This window comes from Haemaphysalis longicornis, unplaced genomic scaffold, assembly GCF_048455015.1.
Source record: "Haemaphysalis longicornis isolate Haplotype H1 unplaced genomic scaffold, Haemaphysalis longicornis Haplotype H1 scaffold_7, whole genome shotgun sequence".
Lineage (NCBI taxonomy): Eukaryota > Metazoa > Arthropoda > Arachnida > Ixodida > Ixodidae > Haemaphysalis > Haemaphysalis longicornis.
The window spans coordinates 134462340-134490210 of record NW_027526422.1 but is presented as its reverse complement, the minus strand read 5'-3'; the positions used below and the strand labels follow the sequence as shown (position 1 = coordinate 134490210).

Here is a 27871-nt window from a genome sequence, read left to right as displayed (position 1 = left end):
TAGCGGTCATCCTCGACTTTTGCCCTTTGCCTCTTTTTCCCCTACATCCTTGAGAATGCATCACCAGCAAGCCCAACTTAGTGACATGTGACTTTTGTGATGAGTTACAGAACTTTTGTCCTGTATTGTGAAATCTTGCCACGTTTCGAGCTTCATAATGAACAGCGGATTGACTGAAGACAAAAGTATGCACAAAGAGGACAAGACACTGTGTCTGCGTCGATTTGTAACAGTAATTTCTGAGAAATGTATGCGTAATGGTGCTGCAAGTGCTGCATTTATAAAATGTCCTGTTAGCCTTTCACCACAGATGAGTGAATACAGGTGTGTATGTGTAAATATAAATTCACATTCTTCAGCAAAATCTGCTGACACAGCAAACGTGCATAGGTCTCAGAAAATTAAAAGTGCAAGCTTATCTCTTGAGTGAACCTGTAAATACTGAAAACTTAGAGAAAACAGTTTCCTGTTTTGCCAGCAAAAAATATTTTGTTCACAGTCAAATGTTCATTATATGCTTTGAATGCTTTGTGGCGAAGAAAAATTCTATAAAGGCTGTACGCATGTGTGTAAACATCAGTGATTCCAAAGTAATGTTTAGATGTTATTTTCTTCTGCAGTGAGCTGTATCCCTCAAATTATTCTAGCCTTCAAGCGTAAACGCATGTTAATGAGGTCAAATATGCTTTCCTGATTGCAATGCCCACACTCCTAGCTTTGCATACCAGCATGCCTTACACTGACATTTCTGCACAGCTTAACTGCTGTGCAAGAAACTAAGCCCCCCCCCTTAAAAAAAAAAACCAGAACTGAAGAATGATTGCTGTGGAGTTAGGATGTCGAGATTATTTCATTAAAATTCACTTACTTGCGCCGCCAAAAGTAGGTTGGTTGCGTAAGGGTGTCCTTAGTGATGAGACTCAGAAGCTGGGCGCCCTGTTCAGTGAATTCTCATATTGCTTACTGAGACAAGGTGTTTTTTTTTAATGAAACATCCACATCATGCAGTAGAGTGTGCATGGGTCAAGGCAGAATTAACAGCTCCATGCGCATGGCCCAGTGTGATGTGTGTAGTATTGTACAACGTGGAAATGCGTTTCTCAGGAGCTGTCACAAGGCGACCATGTCTTTGGAGGATGGCTTGAGACTTGGAAGTGGAGAGGTTCTTAACCACGTGGTCCAAAACACCCAGCTCTTGAAGCACTTTCCGGAGATGATTTCTTGTGTTGTTGCAAAGTATATTGGCAACAGTCCCAGAGGGGGATGCCTGATGTATATGGGAACAAGAAGCCATACAAGCAACCTCGTTTTTTGGCAGGGGTGAATCAGAGTCCAGACAATGTTAAGCACCGGCAGGTCAGACTTTAGAGAGAGGATATTTGTAGGACCCGTTGAAATGCACCCAATTTGGTAGTTGCTACCTGAGAGTATGAGATAAGGGGATTGAGAAGAATAATAATTCTACATAGATGAAACTTGATTAAATACAAATCGAGCTTGGAAGTTGCCTGTGAAACAAGAAAGACAACAGAGACAAACAAAATATAGGCATGTACAGGCCTGAGAAAGACAGGAGCCCCGCCAATGGAAACAAATGTTAATTGACCAGATTTAGGGGAAATCCTCAAGGTGGAGTAAGTTTCTGTGAAACTTTCCTTCACAGAAACTTACTCCACTTTGGGGATTTCCCGCAAATCTGGTCGATTAACACCTGTCCTTCACTTCGAGTTGTTGATAAATTCGCTTTCGCGCTACTAATGACTAGCCTCCTGGTTAGCTCAGTTGGTAGAGCGACTGCTCCGGTTAAGCGGTGGTCCCGGGTTCGAATCCTGGACCAGGACGAATTTTTCTTGAACTGCGAAGTTTCCGAGAAAGCTGAATAGCTTTCCTTTGTAGCCGTATGGTTGCATTTAGGTGGATGTCAAAGTTTCCTCCAATGGAAACAAAGGTTACAATTTATTTATTTATTATTTATTTATTGGGATACTGCTAGCCTTGGGGCAAGGCTTTAAGCAGGAGTGGGCGGAACAACGTAAGGTAACAGCACAACAAAGAAAAAAAGCACATCATTCAAGCACAAATCAACATTTCGGTGAGTTTGGGAGCTCATGCATAAATGATAAAACAACCGGGCATTGTACACCATATGCAGGCAACAGGCTCCATTCACGTGCTGTTCGGGGAAAAAAATGAATTTTGGTATGATTTAGTTTTGCATGCGTAATCGCTCTTTTTTCGGGTGGTGCGAGCGTGTCTGCCGACGAATGAACGGGGTGATGTCAATGTACAGGGTGATGGCGCTGGTGTCAATTCGAAATTTGTGGTAATAAAGCAAATACAATCTTTTTAATCTTTCACGGTAGCGTCTAACTGCCAGACTTTCTAAATTCGCGGTATGCAAAAGCGCTGTAGGGGATTTGAGTCTCCTGTAGGAGTTAAAAATAAATCTTGCAGCCTTTCTTTGAACTTTCTCCAGTTTCAAAACGTTGGTTACACTGTGCGGGTCCCATATGACCGAGGCGTACTCCAGTAGAGGCCTGATGTGAGTTTTAAAAGCTAGAAGTTTTATATCATAAGTGGATTTTCCTAGAGTTCTTCTTAAATAACCTAGCTTCTGCATTGCCTTTTTCTGAATATAAGTAAGTAATGTGTTGATTCCATTTGAGATCCGATGTTATCATGATACCTAAGTATTTATAGCATGTAACTGCCGAGACCAGATGGTTGTTCATACTATATGTGAATGACAACCGCGTTTTCTTGCGCGCGACTGTCAAAGCTACCGTTTTCTTTAAGTTAAGAATCATCTGCCACATTGTGCTCCAATTTTGTATATTACCTAGAGCAGTGGTTCTCATATGGGGGTCCGCGGACCCCAGGGGGTCCTCGAGAGCATTTGAGGGGTCCGCGAAGCCTCATCCAAAACTCCCCCCCCCCCCTGCCATTTTTTCCTCCATTTTGCTAGAACTGGCTGGCAGTGCCAAAAGGTGGCTTCGCCACGTGACATGTACGTTTAGTTTGTTCCGCGTAGCACATACTTAACATTGGCTTTTTGCACAACATGCCAGCTCCAGCTATAAGAGAACAAAAAACAGACACAAAAAAGGCAGCATATAGGTGTTAAGACGACTTTTACATTCAATAGCACAATGTTTAACATTGTGACGCGCATCGTCATAGAAGTCAAGCACAAAAGGTGGGCATCAAGCGCGCGCGCGCGTGTGTGTGCGTGTGCGTGCGTGCGCGCGGGAGGGGGGGGGGGTAAGCTACAAGTTCAAATGGTGGGACACTATGACACCGATCGGCATGTATTTCATCGTGGGGTCCCCCATCAATTTTGGAAGCCCGAAAGGGGTCCCCGGTTGAGTCATGGCCGAGAACCACTGACCTAGAGCTTCATGTAGGCAGCCTCTGTATTTATCTGCAGCCTTAAGTGCCATGTGCGAAATTTTTTAAGTTGAAAGCTGTTTGCGTGAAGCCATCATAGAAAAGTGGAATCTTATCAGCGGGGCTGTCAACGAGGTGCCAGGGCTCTCAGTCAGTTCCCTGTGCTAGCAGCCAAATGCCTGGCCATGCAAGTTGTTTTAGGGTCCCAGTAGTGTCCCAGTAGTGAGTGGCTCACTGTGACCTGTGAAGCCTTTTCACCATGCACCGCGATGAACTGCAACATTGCTTTCTTCATTCTATTCTATCCTCATTTGTAACATGCACAAATACATAAGCAAAAAAGCTAAGTGTGCCCTCCAATTCAACGTATTGCTTCGAAGTGGGGGAAAAAAAACTATATTTCTGCACTGTACAGGTGCCACCACAATTTGCAGCTGAGGTCATATTTGTCTTACATACGGGTACTTTGATTTGTCAGCTGTCATGAACTTTTCTTCTGTGCATCTCATTTTTTTTCTCCCTGTATGCTTAACTGCAGGTGTGTGTGTCCACGGTTGTCAGCCCCAGCCCCACACGTGTACAGCACTCACCTCCTGCCCAGCATACGGTTGCCCTACCTGAAGCAGTCGACTCATCCGCCGGGCAAGTCCCACAGGACAGCCAAGTTGGAGACGGGTCAGCGCAAGAAAGTGAAGATCCAGCTTTCTTGGGCACCACAGCAGCTGCAAGCCCTGACAGCAGGCAACCCCCACAGCAGCCAGTAGAACCACGAGCCAGCACGCCTCCAGCTGAAAAAACATCCGCGGCAGCCACAAGCAGCACTGAGCACGCGTACTCCACCCCAGAGACCCCTGAGCAAAGAGTGAAAAGGCTGTCCCAACAGCTCGAAGGTGCTCGGAAAAGAATAAAGGTCCTGCAGGCAAAATCAAATCGTCTTACTAAAAAGAACCTCAGTTTGGTGGACGTCGTCGCCGACCTCAAAGACAAGCACCTTCTGTCAGAAGAGGCCGAGCGGAAGCTCGAGGCATTTGGCAACCTCCCAAAGGACCTCCTGGACAGCTGGTGCACAAATTCAGAACACCAGCCTCATGGAAGGCGATACAGCCTTGAAATGAGGAAATTCGCTTCCACACTTCACTACTATTCCCCTCGAGCGTATGAGTACTTGCGCACACTGCTTCCTATGCCGAGTGTCCGCTCGATCAGGCAGTGGCTCAAAGTTGTGGATGGTTGGCCAGGCTTCACGCGTGAGGTGCTGGACGACCTCAAGGAAAAGCACAAGGACGACACACCGCGTGAACAACTCTGCTCCATCATACTTGATGGCATGAGCATCAAGAAAGCGTGTGAGCTCGATTCTTCAAGTGGCCGTCTGATTGGCTATGTTGACCTAGGGCACAGCCAGGACCCTCAGGACACCGACGATCTGCCATTAGCCACTGAGGCACTCGTTTTCATGGTGGTAGGCCTGGCAGCCCCATGGAAGATGCCTTTTGGCTATTTTTTGAATGCAGGCCTTTCTGGGGAAGTTTTAAAGAACCTAGTGCTGGAAGCTATCCATTGCGTACAAGCCTGTGGCCTACACGTGGTAGCTGTTGTGTGCGACTGCCTGGGGGCTAACATCGTGATGGCCAAGCTGCTCGGCTGCCACGTGCACACACACAGCTTTGAGGACCTCCAGCCATGGTTCCCGAACCCAGAGAATGCCAGCCATCCCATCTTCATGGTGTTCGACGCCTGTCATGGCCTCAAGCTCCTCCGCAACCTCCTTGGAGACAAGGGTGTTCTGCAGAGCCATACGTACGGGGTAAGCAAACAATGCCTTGGTCCTATGAAACCACCTTTGCACTTTTAAAAAGCAAGCCAGAAGCTGCACAAAGCAAAATCATGTTTTCCTAGCTGTTGCACGAATAAAAACTGGTTTAGGGCAGCATAAACAAAGCTAGTCCATGACACTATTGTCACTTTAGAATGAAACATATTAAGGTACAAGGGCCCTACTCTCGACTGCACAAGTTCCTGGGAAATCTGGGAATTTGCCGGAAGTCTTTTCTGATCGGCTTTCAATTTTGGTCACGTACTTCCGGTTGACAAAGCGGTTGTGTGTGCTGTCATCATTTTTGACGTTTCATGCCGTTTACGGGCACCAGTTCTAAAGTTTTCCTTATTTCTCCTTACTGAAAGCACATAATTCTTGGCCGGCATTGAAAAACCAGACTAAACGCACTAGACACGACAACGTAGGCCTGTCTTTGCTATTCAACAACAATAATGCCTGTAATACACGCCCTCTCTGTGATTGGCTGAGAAGGCATGACGTAATTTAAACAGTTGGCAGGAACGACCACGTCATGCATTGTCAACTTCAGCGTGCGTGAAAGTGACGTAATGCTACATAACAGCGTGAAAATGGCGGCTGATTTTGTCGCAAAATAGGGCAAAAAATTGCCCCGGCTTTTGGCGCCGCGAAATGTCCGCGAATTTGCAGCAGGCGCAGTTTCGCATGCACGATGTGTAAAGCATGTTTCCTACTGAAGCAATTATAGTTTTAACTGCTTCAAAGTCAGCGAGCACGGAGCATACAAATAATGTGCCGTAGTTTGCTTTTATGTTTGTAAATAAAATAATAATTATTTGTTTGGCATAACGGCAACATAAGAGGGCAGTACAAGGCTCTTCATGACAAAGAGAACCCAGTGCATGGCATTAGTCCACACTCGTCCTAGTAAGCTGCTGGGTCACATGATCGAACTCAAGAGAAAAATAACAAACAAAAGTGAGTCTTTGGTTTATTACAGCGCTGATTGAAGTTGAGATTGACGGATGAGTGAATCGGCGACATCGGTGTGCTCCGTGGTTATCAGGCGTAGCGCTTCGCTGCTCTTATGTGTCATACAAGCAATGGTTGCGCCCGTCATTTTCTGTGATCACGCCATAAACTTGTTACATAGCAGCAGACGATGGCGTGGCGGCGGTGGCGGCCGGGAAGGTAATAACGCAACAAATCTTGAATTGAAACAGAGAGCCCAGCTATGTTACTAAAAGCGATTGAAAGAAATAAATAGATACGGTAAAAAAATTCTGTGATGTTCTTTATCTCGACATCCGCCTTTCGCTCGCTTTGGGATCAATGTTACTCGATCGCCTTGTGGTGCTGCCGCCAATTTTGACCGGCAGAAATGTGTTTTTCTTGCCAGTCTGAGCTACCGTCACAATTTGCATAGTACATGCCAAGTTTTTTTGTATCTGTTATGCACAAGCATCAAATTACACTGCATGTCATCAGAGCTATAGGTGCAGCACGTCACTTATTGCTTACGTCGTGCTTACACAAAAAACATGGCGAATTTCAAAGGAATTTGTGCAGCCGAGAATAGGGCCCCACGTTGCTAATTGAGATAAATAAAAGAAGTTATGATGTTAAGGACCTGTACCTTAGAATTTGCACCATCAAATGCCATTAATGAAACCGCAAGATTTCAGAAATTTTCCATACCATAGAATGAAAACTGAACACGAATAGTTGAGAATAAGAAGTTTTCATAAAAACAACATAACATGGATCAAAAACTTGGCTTTAACTCTGAAGCAATTTGTTTTGGTTTTTAAGTGGGGAATCTCCAGGTATCCTGCTCATGTGAGTGGCAACACTGGACTTGGCGATCCACAGCCTAACATGAGATGCCCAAGGGGAGAGTGATTGCAGAGTATATGGCATGGACAATGGACAGACAGCACGAAACAATAGGAAGACAATTTAAAAGTGTGCACACTAAAAAAGTTACGTGTTGAATGACTGCTCTGAAAACAACACGGGGACTGGGGCTACAAAAGAGACATATATGTACAAGTGCTGTTGAACAACTTGTGAATAATTAGAAATGCCCATAAATACAAAAAAACAATCTATCACGTGGCGGTAGTGCAATAACATAGAAAATACTCCAGATAAACAAAAAAAGACCCACAGCAGTGACAGAACATAAAAAAAAAATCACGGCTATTATGTAGAAGGAAGGCAAGTTTAAACTGCCCAGATACACAATTTCCTACTGAAGAGTGCACGCGCAGACCAACCCACGCAGTTGTTTCCCCGGATACCAGTAACTGATGCCTTGCTTGCTTGTTTTCCAACAGTAGTATTAAATATTAAGTTAGCCCTATAATATTGTGTTTATAGCCAGGTATAAGTCGTCTTGTGTCCATCATATGTGCAGCTCATGCTCCAAAAAAGTGTGGTTTACTATCACACATTTGAAAGAGCAAGGCCTTAATGTTTGCTGTTCATGCTCTGTTACCTTGGCTTATACTTTAAAATCCCCAAGTTGCCAGTCCTGCTTTTCACCATTGCAGTGCAGCCGACTGTACGTCAATGAATGCAACTGAACACGCTGCATTGATGACCCTGCCCGACTTTCATACAGAAAAACAATGTATAATCAACCGCAACATGGAATATTCGTCTAAATATAATGCACAAAAATATTTTTCCCAACATTACAATTCAACTGTAACAGTCACGCAGAATTATCTGTCCTCACGGATCTGAGAAAAGAAAGGCATGGACAAAAATGATTAAATCCGATTACATGAACAAGTAGTTAGTGAGACAAAAGCAACAAGGGCTTCCCTCAACACCTAAACAAATCAATGCCAACAGATTAATGTGACGCTCACCATGATAAAGGCAATGAACCACTAGATGTGAAACAAGCTCAAATTATATTGTTTCATTTAAAAACAACCTTTCACCTCAAAAACTGGCAGACAAAACCTCCACAATTTCTTTGTTTCAGGCTGTCAAGTGGAACTTCATTGTTCTGCTTCAGAAACTCCAAGAGGAAGAAGGCCTCCGTGCAGCCAACAGGCTTTCCCGGGCTCATATTCAGTACTGGCGGCAGGTAAAGAGCTCTTAAAACAGTTCACAATTTATTTCGAAACAAAAGTCTTGGGTGTGCACATTCAATTTTTTGCTAACAGTGTAATTCAGTCTTGTTCTGAACTGTTGTCGGTTCATAACAAAATTGCCAGCTGTTCATCACTTTGTGTTATCGGTTATTTGTACGTATGGTTCAAACAGACCACAGTTAGGTTTGCATGTAATTTGGACTTCGTTTTACACTTTTCTGTACAGTTTTAGCATTATTTGTGTTCACAATCCTGCGATTAACTTGAGTACATTTTAAACAGCAAACTGCACACTATGAAAGGTGGGAGGAGGAGGAAGCTGCAATTTTGCAATAGAGGCCAAGAAAGGTGTTGTCTTCCCGTATGGGGAAGATAGGCACCTAGCAGACTCCAGGCTACCCTGCTTGCAAATGCAACAAATTGAAAAGACCGTTGAAAAAGATATGCTAGAAGACTAATAGCGAAACTAGTCGTAGAACAATTCAGGGGTTTACATGATGAAGCTGAAATGAAAGGGCATCACGTTAGCATCTTAAATTGCAATGATTTTCCTGGTAGGGTCCTAGACCATTTGAAAGCAGACATTTTAGGTATTCCTGCCTCACGCACGCTGCTAGCGGAGAAAGGTATTTAAAAACTTGTCCCCAGTTGGACCTGTAATGTGGAATTTGTGGGTTTTTAATCACGCATTGAAATGGGTGGAATTGTTTGTATACACACAAAAGTGTCATGCTAAGACACTACATGGCCCCATCTTTCAGATTTCAAAAAGTTGAGAGTGGAACTAAAACTTTTTCCATCATTTTGTTTAGAAATTCTTCCTGGTTACCCCACAATACATAACCCCGGCTTCCGTATGAGATAGAGAACAAGGACTCCACAAATGTAGTTGTCTTTCTTTTCAAACACTATGCAGTTTAATTCAATGTGCTTCAATGTCTTCAGTAGCACGAACAAAAAGGTGCAACGACAACACTGGCAGTACGACGATACCTAGTGGGACACAAACTTTTTCAGAGAATGAGAATTTTGTGCTCAGTGTCACGAAATATGCCCACAAAAATTTTAAATTAACCCCTTGTCGTGCATCATTTTTACTCCAGTATTTCCTTTTGTGACATGGCATCGCGTAATTTTCTTTGATGGAAATGATATTCAATACAACAGTGTTTTTATCGCTGCCAGACAACTCCCCTTATTTCTTAATGAAGTGCTCACCGAAAGTTGATTTGCAAAAGTTGTTATGGTTAGCAACATAAAGATGTCAAGATGCTTTACTGCGATTGTGGGTGTCAAATGTGGCGTGTTAGCAATTGTAGACTGATATTACTGCCCCTATTATGAAATGCTGGGAACGAACATGGCTAAACCGCACCGAAATGTCACATTACCTTCTTTTTAGGTTATTTCGGATTTTTAGTGCTTCCCTACAAAACAGCAAAAACGGAATCAGTTAGTGAGATACTGCACCGCTAAGCATGAGGTTTTATCTGATTAGGTACAAGTTTTGAAATGTCCATGTGCAATGATTCTGGCACCGGTCAAAAATAAAAACAAGCCGGCAGAGGCCACAAAAACACGCCATAAACAGTACATCCTAATGCATAGCCTCCCCCAACGACAAGCCTAGCTTCAATGTGCGAAGACCCAATTTGAACTTGCATTTGTGGTATTTCATATCTAACAAGCACATTAATTTCACTTCACAGATCATGAAGGTGAAACTGGCAGCACAGACTTTCAGCGCCTCCGTGAGCAAGGCACTGGAGTTCGTGTCACAACTGGGGCTACCCCAGTTTCGCGGCTGTGATGGCACAGCCAAATTCGTCAGCATGGTTGATCGGTATGCATCCGCGTTCCTCATTTTACTGCACAATACTTCAAAACTAATGAAGTGTTTTCGGCTGATCATGAAGTGGTAACTACAGCAAGAGAAATGTCTGAAAATGATGGTGCTAACAAGTTTACTTGCACAGCATTGTGCACAAAGCACAGAGGCTGTGGGAAAGTTCAATCCCACACTGAGGTCTTCATACACACGATTCTATTACCACTCCTGACAACTTGCTGGAGGGGATGGCCATTTCATGGAAGCCAAGAACAGAAAATCAACACTTGTAACCCTTTATTTTTTAAGGGTGGAAGAAACTGCACATGAGAGACAAGACAATGAGAAAGGGACAGGACTAGCTTCTTAAATTTAACCCATATCCTGCTGCCACTGAACTACAGGAGAACATGGATGCCCTCTTTATGCATGGGCGAAGAAGAAAAAAATAACTGCAAACTGGATAACTATTTTCAACGAACAAATGTTGCCCTTCCATGGGCATATATTTGTCTCTGGTACACATGAAATGCAGGCAAATTACCGTAAAATTACTTTCCTTGAGGCGATTTCTAAATAATGTGCTTACCGTTTACACAAACTCATGCACTCACTAACTAAACTGAGCCAGTTGAACACATATTTGAAATAACTTTGCAATTTTTTTAAAATTGAGGGTTTCTTGCACAGATGCAGTGCAGAATGTGCGAGGGCTCTGCACCTACTATTTTTATCTCACAGTTACAGAGGCCTTGGAGGCAAAAATACAGGTTTGTTTTATGAAAAGTAGGAGGTCTTCTAAGGAACCTGCAGCATTTGTGCGGCATCAAACGATGTATTCTTCACTGAGAAATTGAGCAATTAAAGCTAATATTCTCCTTTGCTTGGTGCATGGTATGTTATGCGACGCCAGCACTGCCGTATCACAGGCAGGTGCCTGTAATGAAAGGCAGTGTGCTGGCTAAGGCTGCTGCTGTTGGTTACCTGCACCTTGCCCCTCATGCCCATTGTGGCAGTAGCTGCTGGTTACAGGCATGCCGTATTGCGCCCAATATCGTTTGAGGGGCCCGCAACAAAAGCAAACAGCTATGCCTCATTGAACGGGTTAGACATGTTACAGCTTACTGCATCATTGCTTGAAGAACAATGGCTCCAGCAATGCTGAGAAATTTGCAGGTGAAGGGGTGGATTTCACATCCCCTGCATCCTTCACCACAATGTATGATGTAAGTAGAACAGCTGAGAAAAATTGACAGTTGTGCTTACCCCTTTTCAGAATACAGCTAACGCCTTCCTATAAAACCAGAAATGAGGCTATTTTGGATAGAGTAAACTCAGGCACACAATGCCTTTGTAAGAGCATGGCCATTAGTGCTGTAACTGTGCCTGATGATGACGCTATTTGCGATGGGAAATTTTAGGGTTATAAGGTGGTGCTTACAGTTCAGTTAGAAGCTAACAGTCAGGAACTTCTCAATTGTCATTCCTGGATTCACTATTGCTTGTCCATGGGTGCATCGGGTTTCTTGATAGAGTATCAGTGTAATGTGCTGATGTTACACGGGTGATTAGGCCCGCTGTAGCGGTGAACGCCATATTAATTTTGCCCGCCTGGGGAGCATTAACACGCACCAAAATCTCAAACGCGCGTTTTCGCTTTTCACCCCCATCAGAAAAGCGGCTGCCGCGCCTGGGAATCGAACCCTTGTCCTTGGGCTCAGCAGCAAAACGCCTTAGCCACTGCGGTGGGTTGCGTAGGGTTTTTCCTTGCCATTACATGTAAGGAAAAAAAGATGCTAGATAGCTTTGCGGACTAAAAAAAGATGAAAGAAATACCCGACTGCTTCTTTCACAGGCGATGGCGAGTACAGGAATCGCAAAAAATCTAGTGTCTCTGACAAGATGTGCCAATTTGCCTATCACAGTGTAGTTGTGTGACACTGGATGTTGTGATTTTTAATATGTACAGTCTCCATTGTGTTCACGCTAAATCGTGTGAAAAGACACTGCTAGAGCCCCATAGAGATGGTGGCTAGTACCTGACTTATCTAGTTGCAGAACAGCCACCTTTACTGTGGGAAAGGAAGCTTTACACAATGGGTTTCCACAAAAGGATGTTTTCACATGCACAACGGTTCCTTTGTGGTAGACAAATGCACTTTAGCAGCATATGGTGGAGATGATGATGATGATGATGAAAGCATTCTTTAACAGGCGCACAAAGAGCACGCTGATCACGCCACACACCTAACCAATGAGGCGCCCAAATCACCAATGCTGAGCTGACCAAATCAGCGCCTACAGATAACCCAATTGCAAAGTGATAAAAACAGCATCCTAATGTTGCATTAAGTTACCTCAGTGTTTTCATAGCTTGAGGCTGGCTGATTGGACTGTAGACTGCATTTGTAGTGAAAAAAGCTTCGTATGAAATTCATCTTTCTTTCACGGAAGGGCAGTATATTTCTGAACTAAATATTGACTGACAAGAAAGTAAACATGGCAGGCACAGAAAATGAACCATTTTGCTAGAATAACATCTTGCAGTCAGTACGGAAATTAAAACATTAAAAAACTTGCCGTTTTTGCAGGGCATTTGATCTGCTCAACTCCAGCAACCCGGTTGCCAGCGGCTACAAGGCTCCTTTGCGTCCATCGACGTTTCAAAGCCAAAGGAACGTCATGGAGGCTGCTGCAAGAGAGCTGATGAGCCTCACGCTGGAATCGGGAAAGCCAGTCGTTGAGGACGGCAGGCGCATGTCTGTGATTTCCCTGGCCTTCACCTTGAAGAGTGTGTCCCTGCTCGCCGAGACGGTTTTCGACGCCGAGCTCTGCAGGTGAACATAAGCACAACACTTCATTGAGACACGGCAAAATTGTAATACACATAAAATCCGATAAAATACCTTCTATCTATCGCTCACAGTAATTAATGAATTTCAAAGGATCAGCTTAGCAGTGGCCTTGGAAGCTGGAGTAAACAAGTGTTCAGAGCACTCTGTCAATATATGGACATGGACTCGTTTCAGCAGAGCCATCTCTGTAGCCACCACATGGAGTGTGGACTGTAAAGAGAAAGAAACAGCTAGTCTGTATAAATGAAGTACAGTGCTGGGAATACCTATGCACGTCTCAGCAGAAGTTTAATTATGCTGAAAACTGCAAATGTCTGAAAACAGTGCCACCACAAGATATGTATTTTCACCCTAACCTCTGAAATTTCACACTTTCAGAAATGTAAAAGTGAATTGCCAAAGCTTGTCATTTCCGGAAAAAGAAAGAAAAACCTATGGGACCACCATTAAGTCTTGTCTCGTGATGCGAAAAATGCATGGAAATGACTTCTCGGCTTGTTGTGAGAGAATATCTGCAGGTTGGTTTTTGACATCACTGCCAATGGAAATTGAGGATGCCATAGGAGTGTCATGGCTGCTGCCATCACTACTGTCAAATCCCCTCTTGTGGTACATCGTTAATTTTATTGTGCGCATGATGCTCGCAAACTAAACCTATACGACAAAGTCGTGCACATTCACTGCCAGTGCACATATAAACCTGAAGTTTATTACTTTTTTTTTTGCCATTAAGTAGGCACAGGGGGACCTTTTTTGAGCTCTGGGACACTTGTGCACAGCATAAATTATTGCTTACAACACCTTGTCTAATTCAACTCTGCAGGCATGTGCCACAGTGTGAGTACGCAACTACATTGTGCTAGGCTTCACAGCAACTGCATTCATTTAATGTCACCAATTCCCTTATACATGCACACTAATTCTTAAATTGACTGCTTCAACCTGCTCACCAACTAAAATGATGGAGTTTAATAGCCATTTTTATAGAGTGTTAACCAACTCACCAATGTGAGTATGTGCAGCGCTGTTGTCACTATTGCCTTGCAACACAGCACGTGCTCCTCTCAAATAGCACGTAAGGATTTCAGATAGCACACGCAAGTTTCATGTAGTTATAAAAAAGCCATAAAAACAAAACACAGGTTTGGTTCATTCAAAAGATTGTCTCGATAGACTCATAGTGACACCACTTTTAACGTAAACTTCGCTCAAACAAGCTACATAATTAGGAAAAAAGGGAATGGACACGCGGCCCACTAGCTCATTTCACGCAAAAGAACCTATGATGGCATACCAGCCTGCTCTGTGATTGGTGGAGGGCGGCAAGAGCAAATGCTAATAAGGCAGAGCGTATAAGCTGGCCGAACGAGCGATTTGCGCGTAAATGTAGGGTACATTCGCGTTAAAGCCCTAGGGATGGTGGGACAAACAGTGGAAGTTACGAAAGTACACGTAAACATAGAATTCCCGATGCGTACTGCTGTTGGTGCTGCGTGCACTATGCTTGGTTTAGCTGCACAGCACTACGGGGCTTTGGGGTTGTCTCACACGATACTGGCCGATTGACACGCAAGCAACAGTATCTTGCGTGAACATATTTATCGAGCGAGCACTGTGTTTCACAAAACGATTATTTTCTCCTTGAACAAAAACAAGCCAAGTTTAAGTACGGTCAAAAACAAACCAAAGGCAGAAAACGGCTTGCCACAGTATGGTGGCGCCATCTTGGTTCACTGGCGGTAAACAAGGCTTTGCAATCGGCTAGAGAGCGGTTGGTTTCTGAGATGTCATTGTAGACCACGGAAACACACGGTTTTGCAGGAAAATCAAAATGCTAACTTAAATTAATTAATTTCTCAGTTAATGCGGCATCGTTTGCATTAGGACAAGTGCTGGGGACCGTATAAAACACAAAATCTTTCGAATAACACCAACTTGTATTTTGCCTTCATGGCTCCTTTAAACCACCTAGTGGTTGTGCGATAACAACAAATGTAATTGCTCTCTGTTATTGAATGTATCACCCCTAAAAATAGGCTGCAGCTTGTTCACACTACAGTAAAACCTTGTTACAAGAGACAATGCAAGAGAAAAGTGGCTACAAGCAACATTCGAAGGCAAACAGTTCCGTTGGTTTTCCAATGATCACCATGTAAGCAACTTCGCATACAGAAACCTTGTTTAGAAAAGAAATGTATCCTGTCTCCCATGAGTGCCTCTTGTAATGAGGTTTTACTGTGATGAATAGCTGCCTTGTTGAAACCCCACAGGTTTTCGCATACTGTTCAATCTTCAAGCTCTGTCACTTGTTTTGCCTTGCTGTACAAGTACAGCCTAAATAATTTCTTTTCACACATGCAAATGCACGAGCTGCAGGATATCGAGACAGTAAGCAATGACAAATGCAGGAATATTAGTTTGAGTGGCTAGGTAGTTAAGCAGGACGCTAGCTTTTCTATTGGCTGCACTGGCCATCTCTCATCTCTGCAGTTCTCTGCTGTTTGCTGGATGGCATTCTTGGAAAACTACTATCGCAAGCTTACAGCATAACTTGACTAAAGCTTGGGATTGGGCTAGTTGGTTTGACATCTCAGGGGGGACAAAAACAGCGCAGAGACAGGGACTAACGGACGAAAAGACAGTACAACCGCTGTACAGCATAACCCTGCTTACCATGTCTACACACCTATAACATACTTTGCAATGGCACAGTACTTTTTCAAAAAATACTGGCTCTTGCCTGAAACAGTGTCGTAAAAAAATTGCCCGAATTTTTATTTTCCTTGCTGGTTACACAGTATAACCACTTTTTGAAATGCTTTCCTCCAGCATTCTGTGCCATTTTAATTTAAACAAAAGGAACTTTGCTTACACCGACAAATAAAAAAACCTACACTCTGAACCAGGCCTAGTTTGAGGGCACATTCAGGAATCTGTATGAATGTGCCAATTTGAACCTCAATGTTGTCCACAGTGAAACTGTTTTTTAATGCAGGTACATCTGCACGAGCAACATCATCCAGGACCCTCTGGAAATGTATTTCAGCTGGGTCAGGCAACGTGGCGGGTGGAATAACAACCCATCTGCAGCTCAGTTCCGCCATGCCTACCGACAGACGCTTGTCCACGCCGTCGTCGTCGGATCGAAGAATGCCAACGTTGCCACACAGCTGGAAGGCATCTCTTTGTTGAAGAGTCAGGCACAGACAAGCCCAAACTCCGGTCTGGAACCCCACGATGAAGACACCCCAGCAGCACTGGTACCAGCTTCCCTCGACCACGACTACTTTGCCCTGAGTGAATATAGTGCGGAAGTAGTGAAGTACATTGGCGGATTCATTGTGCGGTCCATCACTAAGTGCCTTCACTGTACAGAATGTGCAGATCTGCTGGTGTCAGAAAGCGTCACAAGCATCCTCACGTTCATTAAGAACAACGGTGGCCTTATTGAACCGTCCCCTTTCGTACACGCTGCACTTCACACTGCTGAGCAAGTAATTCGCACCAGCCCACCACAGCACACCAAAGTCCAGGCACTGACCATGCGAGTTTTTCAGGAGTTCGCCCACCAACACGACCATTTGCTTCTGGCCATGCGACACTACAAGGAAGAGCCTCAGCACGTCCTCCACCTCACAAAAGTTGTTGTGAGGAAATACCTCGTGCTGCGGCTACGAGCAATCGCTCGACAAATCACTGAAAAATCCAGAGGTACGTACGTGAGGCATGTGCTCACAAAACAGGTACTGTTTGCTCACCAGTAGTTGTTGTGACGAGCAAGAGGTTCTCCTGCTTCTGCGATATCTCCAGACATGGAGAGGGCTGTTTTGTGGGGCTGGGTGACAAGTGCAGCTTGAGACGGCTGCTGCTACCGTGTAGGGACAAACTGTGATGCACTGTACTGCTTTTCTGGTATCTCCAGACATGGAGAGGGCTGTTTTGTGGGGCTGGGTGACAAGTGCAGCTTGAGACGGCTGCTGCTACTGTGTACGGACAAACTGTGATGCACTGTACTGCTTTTCTGGTATCTCCACAGACATGGAGAGAGGTGTTTTGTGGGGCTGGGTGACAAGTGCAGCTTGAGACGGCTGCTGCTACCGTGTACGGACAAACTGTGATGCACTGTACTGCTTTTCTGGTATCTCCAGACATGGAGAGAGGTGTTTTGTGGGGCTGGGTGACAAGTGCAGCTTGAGACGGCTGCTCCTACCGTGTACGGACAAACTGTGATGCACTGTACTGCTTTTCTGGTATCTCCACAGACATGGAGAGAGGTGTTTTGTGGGGCTGGGTGACAAGTGCAGCTTGAGACGGCTGCTGCTAACGTGTACGGACAAACTGTGATGCACTGTACTGCTTTTCTGGTATCTCCAGACATGGAGAGAGGTGTTTTGTGGGGCTGGGTGACAAGTGCAGCTTGAGACGGCTGCTGCTACCGTGTACGGACAAACTGTGATGAACTGTACTGCTTTTCTGGTATCTCCAGACATGGAGAGAGGTGTTTTGTGGGGCTGGGTGACAAGTGCAGCTTGAGACGGCTGCTGCTACCGTGTACGGACAAACTGTGATGCACTGTACTGCTTTTCTGGTATCTCCAGACATGGAGAGGGCTGTTTTGTGGGGCTGGGTGACAAGTGCAGCTTGAGACGGCTGCTGCCACCGTGTACGGACAAACTGTGATGCACTGTACTGCTTTTCTGGTATCTCCAGACATGGAGAGGGCTGTTTTGTGGGGCTGGGTGACAAGTGCAGCTTGAGACGGCTGCTGCTACCGTGTACGGACAAACTGTGATGCACTGTACTGCTTTTCTGGTATCTCCAGACATGGAGAGGGCTGTTTTGTGGGGCTGGGTGACAAGTGCAGCTTGAGACGGCTGCTGCTACCGTATACGGACAAACTGTGATGCACTGTACTGCTTTTCTGGTATCTCCAGACATGGAGAGAGGTGTTTTGTGGGGCTGGGTGACAAGTGCAGCTTGAGACGGCTGCTGCTACCGTGTACGGACAAACTGTGATGCACTGTACTGCTTTTCTGGTATCTCCAGACATGGAGAGGGCTGTTTTGTGGGGCTGGGTGACAAGTGCAGCTTGAGACGGCTGCTGCTACCGTGTACGGACAAACTGTGATGCACTGTACTGCTTTTCTGGTATCTCCACAGACATGGAGAGGGCTGTTTTGTGGGGCTGGGTGACAAGTGCAGCTTCAGACGGCTGCTGCTACCGTGTACGGACAAACTGTGATGCACTGTACTGCTTTTCTGGTATCTCCAGACATGGAGAGAGGTGTTTTGTGGGGCTGGGTGACAAGTGCAGCTTGAGACGGCTGCTGCTACCGTGTACGGACAAACTGTGATGCACTGTACTGCTTTTCTGGTATCTCCAGACATGGAGAGAGGTGTTTTGTGGGGCTGGGTGACAAGTGCAGCTTGAGACGGCTGCTGCTACCGTGTACGGACAAACTGTGATGCACTGTACTGCTTTTCTGGTATCTCCAGACATGGAGAGGGCTGTTTTGTGGGGCTGGGTGACAAGTGCAGCTTGAGACGGCTGCTGCTACCGTGTACGGACAAACTGTGATGCACTGTACTGCTTTTCTGGTATCTCCAGACATGGAGAGGGCTGTTTTGTGGGGCTGGGTGACAAGTGCAGCTTGAGACGGCTGCTGCTACCGTGTGCGGACAAACTGTGATGCACTGTACTGCTTTTCTGGTATCTCCACAGACATGGAGAGGGCTGTTTTGTGGGGCTGGGTGACAAGTGCAGCTTGAGACGGCTGCTGCTACCGTGTACGGACAAACTGTGATGCACTGTACTGCTTTTCTGGTATCTCCAGACATGGAGAGAGGTGTTTTGTGGGGCTGGGTGACAAGTGCAGCTTGAGACGGCTGCTGCTACCGTGTACGGACAAACTGTGATGCACTGTACTGCTTTTCTGGTATCTCCACAGACATGGAGAGGGCTGTTTTGTGGGGCTGGGTGACAAGTGCAGCTTGAGACGGCTGCTGCTACCGTGTACGGACAAACTGTGATGCACTGTACTGCTTTTCTGGTATCTCCAGACATGGAGAGAGGTGTTTTGTGGGGCTGGGTGACAAGTGCAGCTTGAGACGGCTGCTGCTACCGTGTACGGACAAACTGTGATGCACTGTACTGCTTTTCTGGTATCTCCAGACATGGAGAGGGCTGTTTTGTGGGGCTGGGTGACAAGTGCAGCTTGAGACGGCTGCTGCTACCGTGTACGGACAAACTGTGATGCACTGTACTGCTTTTCTGGTATCTCCAGACATGGAGAGAGGTGTTTTGTGGGGCTGGGTGACAAGTGCAGCTTGAGACGGCTGCTGCTACCGTGTACGGACAAACTGTGATGCACTGTACTGCTTTTCTGGTATCTCCAGACATGGAGAGAGGTGTTTTGTGGGGCTGGGTGACAAGTGCAGCTTGAGACGGCTGCTGCTACCGTGTACGGACAAACTGTGATGCACTGTACGGCTTTTCTGGTATCTCCAGACATGTAGAGAGGTGTTTTGTGGGGCTGGGTGACAAGTGCAGCTTGAGACGGCTGCTGCTACCGTGTACGGACAAACTGTGATGCACTGTACTGCTTTTCTGGTATCTCCAGACATGGAGAGGGCTGTTTTGTGGGGCTGGGTGACAAGTGCAGCTTGAGACGGCTGCTGCTACCGTGTACGGACAAACTGTGATGCACTGTACTGCTTTTCTGGTATCTCCAGACATGGAGAGAGGTGTTTTGTGGGGCTGGGTGACAAGTGCAGCTTGAGACGGCTGCTGCTACCGTGTACGGACAAACTGTGATGCACTGTACTGCTTTTCTGGTATCTCCACAGACATGGAGAGAGGTGTTTTGTGGGGCTGGGTGACAAGTGCAGCTTGAGACGGCTGCTGCTACCGTGTACGGACAAACTGTGATGCACTGTACTGCTTTTCTGGTATCTCCAGACATGGAGAGGGCTGTTTTTCTGGGGCTGGGTGACAAGTGCAGCTTGAGACGGCTGCTGCTACCGTGTACGGACAAACTGTGATGCACTGTACTGCTTTTCTGGTATCTCCAGACATGGAGAGGGCTGTTTTGTGGGGCTGGGTGACAAGTGCAGCTTGAGACGGCTGCTGCTACCGTGTACGGACAAACTGTGATGCACTGTACTGCTTTTCTGGTATCTCCAGACATGGAGAGGGCTGTTTTGTGGGGCTGGGTGACAAGTGCAGCTTGAGACGGCTGCTGCTACCGTATACGGACAAACTGTGATGCACTGTACTGCTTTTCTGGTATCTCCAGACATGGAGAGAGGTGTTTTGTGGGGCTGGGTGACAAGTGCAGCTTGAGACGGCTGCTGCTACCGTGTACGGACAAACTGTGATGCACTGTACTGCTTTTCTGGTATCTTCACAGACATGGAGAGGGCTGTTTTGTGGGGCTGGGTGACAAGTGCAGCTTCAGACGGCTGCTGCTACCGTGTACGGACAAACTGTGATGCACTGTACTGCTTTTCTGGTATCTCCAGACATGGAGAGAGGTGTTTTGTGGGGCTGGGTGACAAGTGCAGCTTGAGACGGCTGCTGCTACCGTGTACGGACAAACTGTGATGCACTGTACTGCTTTTCTGGTATCTCCAGACATGGAGAGAGGTGTTTTGTGGGGCTGGGTGACAAGTGCAGCTTGAGACGGCTGCTGCTACCGTGTACGGACAAACTGTGATGCACTGTACTGCTTTTCTGGTATCTCCAGACATGGAGAGGGCTGTTTTGTGGGGCTGGGTGACAAGTGCAGCTTGAGACGGCTGCTGCTACCGTGTACGGACAAACTGTGATGCACTGTACTGCTTTTCTGGTATCTCCAGACATGGAGAGGGCTGTTTTGTGGGGCTGGGTGACAAGTGCAGCTTGAGACGGCTGCTGCTACCGTGTGCGGACAAACTGTGATGCACTGTACTGCTTTTCTGGTATCTCCACAGACATGGAGAGGGCTGTTTTGTGGGGCTGGGTGACAAGTGCAGCTTGAGACGGCTGCTGCTACCGTGTACGGACAAACTGTGATGCACTGTACTGCTTTTCTGGTATCTCCAGACATGGAGAGAGGTGTTTTGTGGGGCTGGGTGACAAGTGCAGCTTGAGACGGCTGCTGCTACCGTGTACGGACAAACTGTGATGCACTGTACTGCTTTTCTGGTATCTCCACAGACATGGAGAGGGCTGTTTTGTGGGGCTGGGTGACAAGTGCAGCTTGAGACGGCTGCTGCTACCGTGTACGGACAAACTGTGATGCACTGTACTGCTTTTCTGGTATCTCCAGACATGGAGAGAGGTGTTTTGTGGGGCTGGGTGACAAGTGCAGCTTGAGACGGCTGCTGCTACCGTGTACGGACAAACTGTGATGCACTGTACTGCTTTTCTGGTATCTCCAGACATGGAGAGGGCTGTTTTGTGGGGCTGGGTGACAAGTGCAGCTTGAGACGGCTGCTGCTACCGTGTACGGACAAACTGTGATGCACTGTACTGCTTTTCTGGTATCTCCAGACATGGAGAGAGGTGTTTTGTGGGGCTGGGTGACAAGTGCAGCTTGAGACGGCTGCTGCTACCGTGTACGGACAAACTGTGATGCACTGTACTGCTTTTCTGGTATCTCCAGACATGGAGAGAGGTGTTTTGTGGGGCTGGGTGACAAGTGCAGCTTGAGACGGCTGCTGCTACCGTGTACGGACAAACTGTGATGCACTGTACGGCTTTTCTGGTATCTCCAGACATGGAGAGAGGTGTTTTGTGGGGCTGGGTGACAAGTGCAGCTTGAGACGGCTGCTGCTACCGTGTACGGACAAACTGTGATGCACTGTACTGCTTTTCTGGTATCTCCAGACATGGAGAGGGCTGTTTTGTGGGGCTGGGTGACAAGTGCAGCTTGAGACGGCTGCTGCTACCGTGTACGGACAAACTGTGATGCACTGTACTGCTTTTCTGGTATCTCCAGACATGGAGAGAGGTGTTTTGTGGGGCTGGGTGACAAGTGCAGCTTGAGACGGCTGCTGCTACCGTGTACGGACAAACTGTGATGCACTGTACTGCTTTTCTGGTATCTCCAGACATGGAGAGAGGTGTTTTGTGGGGCTGGGTGACAAGTGCAGCTTGAGACGGCTGCTGCTACCGTGTACGGACAAACTGTGATGCACTGTACTGCTTTTATGGTATCTCCAGACATGGAGAGAGGTGTTTTGTGGGGCTGGGTGACAAGTGCAGCTTGAGACGGCTGCTGCTACCGTGTACGGACAAACTGTGATGCACTGTACTGCTTTTCTGGTATCTCCAGACATGGAGAGAGGTGTTTTGTGGGGCTGGGTGACAAGTGCAGCTTGAGACGGCTGCTGCTACCGTGTACGGACAAACTGTGATGCACTGTACTGCTTTTCTGGTATCTCCAGACATGGAGAGAGGTGTTTTGTGGGGCTGGGTGACAAGTGCAGCTTGAGACGGCTGCTGCTACCGTGTACGGACAAACTGTGATGCACTGTACTGCTTTTCTGGTATCTCCAGACATGGAGAGGGCTGTTTTGTGGGGCTGGGTGACAAGTGCAGCTTGAGACGGCTGCTGCTACCCTGTGCGGACAAACTGTGATGCACTGTACTGCTTTTCTGGTATCTCCACAGACATGGAGAGGGCTGTTTTGTGGGGCTGGGTGACAAGTGCAGCTTGAGACGGCTGCTGCTACCGTGTACGGACAAACTGTGATGCACTGTACTGCTTTTCTGGTATCTCCAGACATGGAGAGGGCTGTTTTGTGGGGCTGGGTGACAAGTGCAGCTTGAGACGGCTGCTGCTACCGTGTACGGACAAACTGTGATGCACTGTACTGCTTTTCTGGTATCTCCAGACATGGAGAGGGCTGTTTTGTGGGGCTGGGTGACAAGTGCAGCTTGAAACGGCTGCTGCTACCGTGTACGGACAAACTGTGATGCACTGTACTGCTTTTCTGGTATCTCCAGACATGGAGAGGGCTGTTTTGTGGGGCTGGGTGACAAGTGCAGCTTGAGACGGCTGCTGCTACCGTGTACGGACAAACTGTAATGCACTGTACTGCTTTTCTGGTATCTCCACAGACATGGAGAGGGCTGTTTTGTGGGGCTGGGTGACAAGTGCAGCTTGACACGGCTGCTGCTACCGTGTACGGACAAACTGTGATGCACTGTACTGCTTTTCTGGTATCTCCAGACATGGAGAGGGCTGTTTTGTGGGGCTGGGTGACAAGTGCAGCTTGAGACGGCTGCTGCTACCGTGTACGGACAAACTATGATGCACTGTACTGCTTTTCTGGTATCTCCAGACATGGAGAGAGGTGTTTTGTGGGGCTGGGTGACAAGTGCAGCTTGAGACGGCTGCTGCTACCGTGTACGGACAAACTGTGATGCACTGTACTGCTTTTCTGGTATCTCCAGACATGGAGAGGGCTGTTTTGTGGGGCTGGGTGACAAGTGCAGCTTGAGACGGCTGCTGCTACCGTGTACGGACAAACTGTGATGCACTGTACTGCTTTTCTGGTATCTCCACAGACATGGAGAGAGGTGTTTTGTGGGGCTGGGTGACAAGTGCAGCTTGAGACGGCTGCTGCTACCGTGTACGGACAAACTGTGATGCACTGTACTGCTTTTCTGGTATCTCCACAGACATGGAGAGAGGTGTTTTGTGGGGCTGGGTGACAAGTGCAGCTTGAGACGGCTGCTGCTACCGTGTACGGACAAACTGTGATGCACTGTACTGCTTTTCTGGTATCTCCAGACATGGAGAGGGCTGTTTTGTGGGGCTGGGTGACAAGTGCAGCTTGAGACGGCTGCTGCTACCGTGTACGGACAAACTGTGATGCACTGTACTGCTTTTCTGGTATCTCCAGACATGGAGAGGGCTGTTTTGTGGGGCTGGGTGAAAAGTGCAGCTTGAGACGGCTGCTGCTACCGTGTACGGACAAACTGTGATGCACTGTACTGCTTTTCTGGTATCTCCAGACATGGAGAGGGCTGTTTTGGGGGCTGGGTGACAAGTGCAGCTTGAGACGGCTGCTGCTACCGTGTACGAAACAAACTGTGATGTGCTGTACTGCTTTTCTGGTATCTCCAGACATAGAGAGGGCTGTTTTGTGGGGCTGGGTGACAAGTGCAGCTTGAGACGGCTGCTGCTACCGTGTACGGACAAACTGTGATGCACTGTACTGCTTTTCTGGTATCTCCAGACATGGAGAGGGCTGTTTTGTGGTGCTGGATGACAAGTGCAGCTTGAGACGGCTGCTGCTACCGTGTACGGACTAACTGTGATGCACTGTACTGCTTTTCTGGTATCTCCACAGACATGGGGAGAGGTGTTTTGTGGGGCTGGGTGACACGTGCAGCTTGAGACGGCTGCTGCTACCGTGTACGGACAAACTGTGATGCACTGTACTGCTTTTCTGGTATCTCCAGACATGGAGGGGGCTGTTTTGTGGGGCTGGGTGACAAGTGCAGCTTGAGACGGCTGCTGCTACCGTGTACGGACAAACTGTGATGCACTGTACTGCTTTTCTGGTATCTCCAGACATGGAGAGGGCTGTTTTGTGGGGCTGGGTGACAAGTGCAGCTTGAGACGGCTGCTGCTACCGTGTACGGACAAACTGTGATGCACTGTACTGCTTTTCTGGTATCTCCAGACATGGAGAGGGCTGTTTTGTGGGGCTGGGTGACAAGTGCAGCTTGAGACGGCTGCTGCTACCGTGTACGGACAAACTGTGATGCACTGTACTGCTTTTCTGGTATCTCCAGACATGGAGAGGGCTGTTTTGTGGGGCTGGGTGACAAGTGCAGCTTGAGACGGCTGCTGCTACCGTGTACGGACAAACTGTGATGTACTGTACTGCTTTTCTGGTATCTCCAGACATGGAGAGGGCTGTTTTGTGGGGCTGGGTGACAAGTGCAGCTTGAGACGGCTGCTGCTACCGTGTACGGACAAACTGTGATGCACTGTACTGCTTTTCTGGTATCTCCAGACATGGAGAGAGGTGTTTTGTGGGGCTGGGTGACAAGTGCAGCTTGAGACGGCTGCTGCTACCGTGTACGGACAAACTGTGATGCACTGTACTGCTTTTCTGGTATCTCCAGACATGGAGAGGGCTGTTTTGTGGGGCTGGGTGACAAGTGCAGCTTGAGACGGCTGCTGCTACTGTGTACGGACAAACTGTGATGCACTGTACTGCTTTTCTGGTATCTCCAGACATGGAGAGGGCTGTTTTGTGGGGCTGGGTGACAAGTGCAGCTTGAGACGGCTGCTGCTACCGTGTACGGACAAACTGTGATGCACTGTACTGCTTTTCTGGTATCTCCAGACATGGAGAGAGGTGTTTTGTGGGGCTGGGTGACAAGTGCAGCTTGAGACGGCTGCTGCTACCGTGTACGGACAAACTGTGATGCACTGTACTGCTTTTCTGGTATCTCCAGACATGGAGAGAGGTGTTTTGTGGGGCTGGGTGACAAGTGCAGCTTGAGACGGCTGCTGCTACCGTGTACGGACAAACTGTGATGCACTGTACTGCTTTTCTGGTATCTCCAGACATGGAGAGGTGTTTTGTGGGGCTGGGTGACAAGTGCAGCTTGAGACGGCTGCTGCTACCGTGTACGGACAAACTGTGATGCACTGTACTGCTTTTCTGGTATCTCCAGACATGGAGAGAGGTGTTTTGTGGGCTGGGTGACAAGTGCAGCTTGAGACGGCTGCTGCTACCGTGTACGGACAAACTGTGATGCACTGTACTGCTTTTCTAGTATCTCCAGACATGGAGAGGGCTGTTTTGTGGGGCTGGGTGACAAGTGCAGCTTGACACGGCTGCTGACACTATGTACGGGAAAAGTGTTATGGGTTGTTCACCGTCCTTGTATTTTCGTTGCGCTTGAAATCATGGGTGCTGAAGCTTATGCGGCCAAACTGTGATGGGTTCTGCTGGTTCTGTTACATGTCCTGGCACGAAGAGGAGCACTGTTGTTGTGCACTGTAAGCTTTCGTCATGCACATAAAAGCAAGTTCTGTTGAATAGCTGTTATTGGATTTTTTTTTCATTTTGAACTTACACCACAGGATCTATGAATCCACAATGCTCACAAGATAGATTTTACTTGAAAGTTAGCGTCATTATTGTCGGTTGCACCATCTTCATTTGCGGGCCAATTTAGTTTTCTTTACTGATATTCCTCGTCTTAATGTGCTTTGAAGTGATGAGGTCATTTTTGCCACGTTTTTGCATTAAACTCCAAGACAAAAAGAAGATGCACAGTGTTTGAGACCGCAAACTACTCGAGTAGAAACATGCATCTTGCTTTGAAGAAATGTAGCTATAAAAACTACACACTTTGTGTGCCTTGCAAAGCTTGTGCAGGTTGAAATGGCAATAGGAACATTAAAAATAGGCTGAATCTGAAGCTGAGACTGCACTGATGTGAACATGGGTAGATAGGTCGCTCTGTGAAACAACTGATTCAGTGAAAAAGGTCACTGCAGTTTATCCACAATGCAGCTGAAGCACCTCATCTTATGACACGTTCAGGTGCACTCCTGTGGTGCTTGTTCTGAGCAGCGCCGAGCCAAACCTGCACGGGTGAACGCAGCAACTGCAGCAACATGACACACTGACTTGAGGTGTGATGCGATGTACAGGTGATGCACACTGAAAACAGCAAACCGAGAACAAATCAATTTGAACCGATAATTGTCCACTCAGGAATGAGCATTGCAATGGCACGCACTGATAGGGGGGTATTATTGTGCCCACTTATACATGGCGCCACAACTGCAATGAGGCAGCTTTTCATCAAATGATTAAAAAATTTAATGTAAGCATCGACAGCTACAGTTTATCCAGAACTAAGTACTCTGAAGTGATGTAGCATGGCATTGCGCTTAGAAGCGACACAAAGAGAGAACACGAGGCGACAGTGCGTATCGTCGTCTCGTTGTCTTTTTTGTGGTGTCACACACTTTCTTTAGTACTGCGAAGCATGCATCAACTAGCCGCACTTTAAGCTTTATTGCCAGCGTGAATGTTGGAATAATCCCGTAACATTCACGTTGACGCCGCTGAACAAGAAAACGCCACTATCTACAAGCGTTTGCTGTTCCACGACGCCACATGGAACTCATTTATCAATTCATCAACAAAAATCAACTTTGACTGCCTCACTGCGCGTTTTCTATTTTTTAAATGTGCCTTTTGGAGCACGATCGCATCAAAACTTGCTCAGCCCTGCCCTGTCGCGAGGTACCTCGCATTCAAACAGATTTTGCACGCCTCATTTTTTTTGCCGGATTTTACTGCTGCTGTAGCATTCATCATTGCCAATCATTCGTTCACGCCCAAACTCCGCACGATGATAGCATTTCATAGTCTACTTAGCTCAATACCGACAACACTAAAGTGTCGCTAATTACGTTTCGCATTCAAAATCTGGACCGATGCGACCACAGCAGTGCAATGTGGTTCAGTACTGCGCCAACGTGCATATCACAGATTTCTCACCTTGAACGTTTCTTACCTTGAATGCGTACGGCGCTATGGGTTTCCCAGAGCTTTCAAGCCTGCAGGGCCATGTGTAACATGCATAACTTTCCAAAAAGGAGTCAGATCGCCAAGTCACCGATAAAATCAAGCAGCAGCGTGCACACTTGCTTTCGATAATGCGAACATGAAATTAGGCCTTCGCCGCTACCGCCTTCCTGAATAGAACTATTTTCGACGGAGCGTCCACTGCGGGAAACTCCACCAGCTTCCCAGAGCTACATCATAGAGAAAATAGCTAGACCGCCGACCGCCGACGTTATTTTGCACCGAACGACAAGACAAAGCCATGCTGCCATTGCCCTGCTCGTCCTGCGTAGCT

The 27871-nt window shown here is 47.0% G+C and overlaps 1 protein-coding gene across 10 annotated transcripts; it reads right to left on the bottom strand.

Annotated features, from left to right (window-relative positions):
* Positions 1–469: 469 nt before the first annotated feature.
* On the bottom strand, positions 470–27869 carry LOC144147019 (uncharacterized). 10 transcript variants are annotated; one of them, XM_077679035.1, is made up of 7 exons: positions 27527–27869; positions 26521–26661; positions 16089–16271; positions 12907–12954; positions 12704–12815; positions 4005–4175; positions 470–1421 (listed from the first exon to the last, which is right to left on the bottom strand). In XM_077679035.1, exons 3-7 carry the CDS (start codon positions 16157–16159, stop codon positions 1365–1367), a joined length of 459 nt encoding a protein of 152 aa, XP_077535161.1. In that variant the 5' UTR covers positions 16160–16271; positions 26521–26661; positions 27527–27869; the 3' UTR covers positions 470–1364. The 10 variants fall into 10 exon arrangements, 4 of the variants coding, with proteins under 4 accessions (XP_077535161.1, XP_077535163.1, XP_077535164.1 ...); XM_077679037.1 differs by having other exon boundaries at positions 470–1267; positions 26585–26661; XM_077679038.1 differs by having other exon boundaries at positions 470–1267; positions 12704–12812; positions 26585–26661.
* Positions 27870–27871: the final 2 nt, after the last annotated feature.

Coding starts and splice junctions, on each gene's coding strand:
- LOC144147019 (XM_077679035.1), bottom strand. CDS start 16,159: ATGCCTTCCAGCTGTGTGGCAACGTTGGCATTCTTCGATCCGACGACG. Junction 12,955..16,088: donor GCGTGGACAAGCGTCTGTCG/GTAGGCATGGCG, acceptor GTTCACCTGCAG/AGCTCGGCGTCGAAAACCGT. Junction 12,816..12,906: donor GCAGGGACACACTCTTCAAG/GTGAAGGCCAGG, acceptor GCTCTCTTGCAG/CAGCCTCCATGACGTTCCTT.